Source organism: Populus trichocarpa, chromosome 1 (genome assembly GCF_000002775.5).
Source record: "Populus trichocarpa isolate Nisqually-1 chromosome 1, P.trichocarpa_v4.1, whole genome shotgun sequence".
Classification (NCBI taxonomy): Eukaryota; Viridiplantae; Streptophyta; class Magnoliopsida; order Malpighiales; family Salicaceae; genus Populus; species Populus trichocarpa.
Window position 1 is genome coordinate 65,776 of NC_037285.2, and position 7,072 is coordinate 72,847.

Here is a 7,072-nt window from a genome sequence, read left to right on the forward strand (position 1 = left end):
AATTTTCCTTTTCCTTTCCTGCTTCCAATGCTTTGTTTCTTGTGCTAAATATAATTCCAGGTATGCAGAGTTGGCAAGTTCAGTTGCAAAAATGATTAAAACACAATGAGCCTGTTAATATTGAGGTTCCCTTTTCTTTTAAAAAGACAAGTGAGTTGACAGAAAATCAGCTTGTTTGACACTCCTTCCTCCAAAATCCTATGTAGTTCCATTTAAATAATGCTGCTGCTACATTTTGTGAGTTCTCGTTCAGGAAAAATAAATAAATAAATAAAATTACAGATTGGACTCACAGCATAAGATTTTTTTACGCAAGATAGCTTCTAGGATATCCCACTGTTGTAGCCTTGCCAGGGATAGTAAAGTTGAAATGAGCATATTGTATACAGACAGAAAAATAAATATATTCATTACACAGGTCGTCATCCACTGGAGCTGCTTCAAAGCATTAAACCATAGAAGAAATCATGGTCAAATCCCAGGTTATAAAGTCCTAATCCTAGAAGAGCACTGGAGCATAAAATCTCGATTTTCTGCTTAACAACATGGCATATTCCTGCCCAAAACATGAGCAAATTGTAAGAAGATGAACTGTAACCTTACTAAATAGGAATAACCATAAGATATAAGTTAGTTTTTATTTCATGGAAGTTACCTTAGAGGTTTTGTTTTAAATGGTAAAGAAAGAAAAAAAGAAAAAAAAAAAGGGGGGGGGGATTTGGAGGCTGGCCATTGCTCCATTTATAACCATGAACATGATCAAGACATGAGAGAAATATTTAGTTTAGACATTGAAGTTTTACCTGTGTTCTGTGCTTTTCCTTCTGGTTTACCAAAGGGCACAGCTAAGTCCTCATGATTTTCGCTGTTCGTAAATAAAGCTCTCTGAGATTTCAACTGAAGAAGGCCATGTCTTGTCTCTTTTTCCGAGGGCTGAAAGGAGTAAAAACCTTGAGTTTCACTGTCTTCCATATTTGATTCAGTGGGTGCTTGCTGACAGCATGATTCCAGTTCTAACATGGAAAAGGAGACACCGGAATCTCTTTTTGAACAAACAGAAGTAGTATATAACTCAGATGGATAACATTCACTGCACCCACTGTTCTTTAGCAGGAAACAATCTGAACTTTGTATTTTTCCTTCTGGTGCCTGTGTAGTTGACATAGCATTGACCCCGTTGCCATCCTCACATTCTTCAAGTCTAGGAGAACACTCATCTGGTGGAGAAGAGGTGTCATTTTCACTATCCCCTGTTAATGAGCCATCCACAGAATGCTGTACTTGTATCGTTGTTTCCCCTCCAGTTGTCTGTAATGGAGTAGTAACATCGGATCTTGAGTCCTCATTAAATAAATCTCTTAACATCTTCAGTGGTTTTTCAATGACCACTTCTGATATGGGCTTTCCAACTGCCCCTGTAGTTGCATGATTATTTAATTTATCATGGTTGACAACTTCTTGCTTTGTATACACATAGTCTTGCACTTTCTCGTCTGCTTTGCTCTGTACATTAGTCTTATGTTTCCTCTCAGGAATTGGAACAGCTAAAACCCGTTTTGTCCTTTGACTGCAACTACTTAGAGTGGATTCACTCTTCTGTAGATGCAGCCAATTATCAACCTTCGAAAATTTGATATGGTTAATTTTGTTCACCTGTCTACTGCTATTTTTCTGGATGTGACTGATGCCAACCTTTTGACTAATCAAACTTCCTGGTGCTCTTTCTTGTTCTTGGAGACCATTAGATTTAAAATCAGTTTCGGATGTGTCTTGGCTGCATTCTGTTGCATTATCAGCACTAATTTTCATGTTCAACTCAGCCAAACAGCTAGATCTGGAAATGCTGCGGTCTGAATTGTATTCTGAATGATCCTTTACAGGGAAACTCACAGACTCTGCGCGATGAGATGTTGGTCTTCTCCTTCTTGTCAGGACTGTGTCATCTCTTCCTTCAGAAGTTTGATGCCCCGTCCCAGATTTTCTTTTGCTGCAAATGGTTGGCCTCATAAATCTTGGTACCTTTGATAAGGGAGTCACTGTAATATCTACTATCCTGCTCTTTGTAAGCTGATCTTTGATTAAAGAATGGAATGCCTCCAGTTGCTCCTCAGACGATGGATTTGTCCCTGTTAGATTTTCTAATTTCTTGTTTATTTTCTCAATGTCACTTCTAACAAGCAGCCGTTCATCTTCAATATGTTTCATCTCTTGCTGCAGATCTGCCATTGCAACTCCCTTTTGCTCTTTAGCTTCCTGATTATCAAACGTTCACCTCATTGGTCAGTTCATCTATTATTTTATTTTACTTGCTTCACTTAGATTGTTCAATAGAATTTGAAAATCTAATTATGTTCATGACATTATATTTAACACACTTCTTCTGGACTCAAAACATAGTCGTGGAAGAGTTTCTGGAGTTATTAACAAGTGACGTAGTTAAATTTTATAATTTGACATCATTTAAGCAAATTCCATTAACAGGTTACTTAATGCATTTCGGACTCAATACTTGCTATTCGCTGCATGATGGTAATGTAATAAGCACAATCTTAATCAAAGTTTTTTTTTTTTGTCTACTTACAATTGTATCCTCATTTCCTAGATGAACGCTTTTCACCCTTGTTGCAAAATTTAAAGAACATATGGTCTCACACAAATCTTCTTCTTTGGGACTGACATGGACCAGCATAATTGTTTTTGAATCATCACCTGAGGATAGCCGCGGAGGGGACTACATTAGCAAAGAATATTTAGATGGAAATGAAGAAGATGGTCTGTATGACAATGAGTTATTTTCTTCAAGAAGTCACATATCATGAAAGGAATATATAACAGATATGAGAGAATTAACTCTGATATAAATTGTTGTTTGAGAATTAGTAGGGTACTTAAACAGAGATGAGAACAGAACACCCCGCGTCTGGTTAGCGGCTGTAATTACATAGACAGGAGTGTGGACATGATTAAGGATAGTTACCTAAGGAATCTTTAAGAACTTGTGTCAGCTTGCTATTCCTGTCAAGAGTAAAACCATAAGTTAGGTTTTAGTTGGGACTCTGGAGAAACCATAAGAACTAGTAACAATTCTATGACTATTTTAAACAACCAACTGCGGGTTCTTACTTTGATGGAAGATATGAACGAAATAAGGTTGAATGGCCAAAAAGCCAAACTCTCATATACCAAGAAATTGAGTGTTTGGTGAGCTCACTGTTACCTGTAAGGTATATGGTGCCTTTTCCTTTGGAGGGCACTAATCACATCCCCAAGAGCAGAGAGTGACAAATTAATGGCTTTCCCTTCATCGAGTCTTTTGCCCCATGCCTTTGTCTTCAATACACGCTCGCTTCCCCCGAGGTCAACTAACCATAATTTATTTGTTTCCCGTCGCCTTTCAGCAGCATCGAAGCAAGTTATTGCTACCCGTATCATGCTATTGTGAGCAATATATAAGAAACAAGATTAGAACAGAGGATAGTAACTGCCTTTTCTCAAAGGATGTTCTGGAATCAGTACATATATCAAGACAACTGCACGACTGGCTGTTTTTCAAGCTCTATTCTCGTGCTGAACTGCACTGACTGACATACAATAGTCTAATCAGGTAAAGTCGATTACCTGTGAGATCTGCTAGATGTCAGGTTGGAATTTGTGGAGGCAGTTGTTCTGAATCGGCAACCCAATCTGTACAGCCTCAGAGCTTGGTTGAAGTCGTTCACTTTAATGGCCACAAGGTTGTCGATTTCAATTCCTCCCTTTGGATCTGTTTGAATTGAAAGGCTGTATTTAGAGATTTTGGATCGTGTTAGAAAGGATCGCCTTAATACATTTAAAATGATTAAAAATGCAGCTAGATAACCCCGTGCCTAGAAAACATTTATGATCTGAGAATATACTGTTCTGCAAAGGCAGGTTAGTTACTGATTTATGACCTGTTTCTTACATTGATTCCAATGACTGGTAGATTAGCTTTGTGGACTCTTAAAGAGAACAAACCTTCTGTTAATTCTAGCAATTTCGCTAGTTAAACTTACCAAGGTGGCATCGGGTCTGTAGCTTTTGTTGGTTTGGGGACAAGCAAGTCCTTTAGATTCCCCATGTAAATCTCAAGCATACTGAAACTGATGAGAAATGCATGGTTACAATCCACTGCTTGCTTAAACAGAGCCTCAATAGCCCGTGGCACTATGCCTGTAGTATCTGCACTACCTTCCTATGATTTATTAAATCAAGAACAACATACAGTTAGAAGAGTCAAACGTAGATTGAATACCTTAATCCATGTAGAATTTTTTTCTTCAGCATAGTGTGTGTCGTTAGGACTCTAGTCAAAGGGCTGTGTAACAAATAACCTCTGAAATACCTAAATATGTTGCGAGTGAAATCTTAGACAGTTAGTTCTTACCATTGTGAAAGTTTTTCCTGTGCCGGTTTGCCCATATGCAAAAATGCAGGCATTGTAACCATCAATGACTGATTTGATGATGGGTTCAACTTCTGTAAAAACTTCATCTGGAAATTTCCAACTATTAAAGCATGGTCATGTCAAATGAAGATAAAATAGCTTTCTACTTGCTTTTTGTTCAAGGAAGAATAAGAAACGAAATCACCAGAGAAACTTGATCTTCGTCAAGCACCTTGGGATGAACCTGGGTGGAAAACCTTGTCAAAATTGTAACTCTTGCTCTTATTCTCCATAAGCTTTAGAACAACTTCATTTGAATTCGATGCTACAACAGGTCTTAAATGACCTAAATTCTCCCCAAATGCGATAGGTCTTATTCGACAAAATACACGGATGTTCCCTGCAATGACAAATATGATGAGCATATATACAATTGTAATCAGCTTTGGCATATCCTGAAAACAATCTATCCTGGCTTTTCAGTTAGTTGAAAGCAATCATCCATTCAATGACTTGTTGGAATGGCGTGAAGTGTCAGTCCCGCAACTTGTCTGCCTACTCAGCTATCAGTCGATATTAAGGTGACAAAAACATGATCATGATTTCGTAGAAGCCAAGTCTCAATTTATGGCTGTTCGCTGCACAACTTGATAATTTTTTATGCTCGTTGAATCACAGTAAAGAAACCTGACTAACCTTTCAAGTCGAAGAACTCATTTAGGATCTGCCTCCTCTTTATGTTCAGTTGGTTTATGTGGTTATTCAAGACAGTCAGTTCATCTGTTCACAGAAAAAATTTATAGAAGAGTGAGCAGTAAATATAAGAAGAATAAGGGACACAGGAGCATCTAGATTTAGGAAGAAAAAAAACGAGGGTTTTTCTATTACCTTGTATTTTTGAAATTGAATCACCATCATCATCGGTATCAGACTTGGTTGGCTGCATGTCAACTGATTTTTCAGTTGGAAGGGTTTTTATTATTTCAGAAACTGATTTAACCCAGTTGGAAGTCAGATGTGCCTTCAGCCCAAGTAGAGAATGAAGGGATACAGCAAGACTTCTAATAGATTTTCCCGAATCCATCTTCTCTGCTTGTCAAGACTAGTCTGTGGAAAACACATATATGGTTTCTTTGTTTCATTCATCTACATGACCTCCAGCCCTTTATTTTAAGTTCACACTCGGCAACTGAACAAGAGAACTGTAGTCTATAAACAGTTGAAATAGTCTAGTATGAACAAGAACCTTGACTTTCAGAAATAATAAAGATTGAGTGCTTCAATTTCTAGAAATGGCTGAAACTATTAAGAAACTAAAACTATAATTTCTTGTATGCCCAAGTTGTTGAAAGTTTCTATATGCTACCATTTTGTATTGAAGAAAAAAAGGACAGAAAATGAACTCAAGAAACAGTCAACAATAGTCTGTTGAATGAAACAGGGCAGCTAGGGAAGTAAACAATACAAGAAGATTCAATCTAAGCTCTCTGCTTACTGTACCTCTTTAATTTATTTCCTGCTCAAAAGAAAAATCTACAATGATGCGTTGAATTATATTTTAACACTAATGAATTGAGGAGAAGCACAAAAAGAAATAAAGTTAAATTTTGGGGAATGAGGATTCAGATAAAAGAAAATACCAGTAATATGGCTATGGTACTTGAGAGTTAAGCTCATCCACAACTAACATGGCCGATCCTGGACCAATTAGACACATGCATGATGATACAACATTAACAGAAATTCCTTTCCTTGAAAAAAGAAAAAAGAAAAGGCTTTGAATGGGAACAGAAGTAGTCCTGATGATATGAAATATAGCTAGCAGAAGGGAAGAGAAGCGAATCAGGCTATGGTGGTGGTGTTATGGTGAACTACAAGTAAATATTTGTCAAGATTGCTCCAATTATGACAACTGAAAATAACACTGTTTATCTGATCTATCTATCTGAAACCCCATGTGAGAGCCAGCAGATATGAACACTAAAGCATTCAATTATGTGTTGTGATGCTACTACAGATTATTAATATCGGTGGTCTCTAGCTAACATCGTGACAAAAGGCCTGTCTGCCTTGCCTTGCAGGAATACTAGAGAGAGGAGAGAGAGTTGTCTGTGGTGAAGGGCACATATATACCATATATGCATACCCAACATAGAGGATGCATATGATAATTCACACAGCCAGCACTTCTTTAGATGACTAATTGGGGTGAAAGACTCTTCATGTTAATAAATAATGATATTACCGGTTGATCATGATGATGAGCTGCTGCTATGTATTGATTAAAGACTTGGTATATAATTCCAGTGCTAGCTCACCAACCATAACAATAGTAGTCTTTGGATTGAGTATGCATATATTTATGATCCAACATTCATGATCTCATGGCTACTTAATAATTGATGTGCAAACCACGTCAGAACCATTCACTGGGCCAGAGAAAATACAGTTCCAACTTACGATTATGACACAAACAACAAGGAAGTTAATATATAAACAGAGTGAGTGGTGGGCCTTGATACTTTTTCACAAATGAATTCCCTTCAACTTAATATAATTTCGCGTTCTTCAAATTAAATATGCAAGTTACACTAGTCATAATTAACCGATGGTCACCAACCCCAGCTATGGACGTTGTCTTTTTCGAAGAATTTCACATGCACAGAT

General features: G+C 37.4%; 1 protein-coding gene across 6 annotated transcripts; it reads right to left on the bottom strand.

Annotated features, from left to right (window-relative positions):
• Positions 1 to 185: 185 nt before the first annotated feature.
• LOC7457681 (kinesin-like protein KIN-14T) lies at positions 186 to 6,619 on the bottom strand. 6 transcript variants are annotated; one of them, XM_024603580.2, is made up of 12 exons: positions 6,046 to 6,616; positions 5,294 to 5,512; positions 5,102 to 5,185; positions 4,638 to 4,805; positions 4,406 to 4,512; positions 4,035 to 4,213; positions 3,619 to 3,780; positions 3,218 to 3,433; positions 2,978 to 3,015; positions 2,582 to 2,709; positions 804 to 2,253; positions 186 to 556 (listed from the first exon to the last, which is right to left on the bottom strand). In XM_024603580.2, exons 2-12 carry the CDS (start codon positions 5,487 to 5,489, stop codon positions 441 to 443), a joined length of 2,844 nt encoding a protein of 947 aa, XP_024459348.2. In that variant the 5' UTR covers positions 5,490 to 5,512; positions 6,046 to 6,616; the 3' UTR covers positions 186 to 440. The 6 variants fall into 6 exon arrangements, with proteins under 6 accessions (XP_024459348.2, XP_024459338.2, XP_024459344.2 ...); XM_024603570.2 differs by having other exon boundaries at positions 5,294 to 5,594; positions 6,046 to 6,615; XM_024603576.2 differs by having other exon boundaries at positions 5,294 to 5,607; positions 6,046 to 6,615.
• Between the last annotated feature and the right edge of the window lie 453 nt (positions 6,620 to 7,072).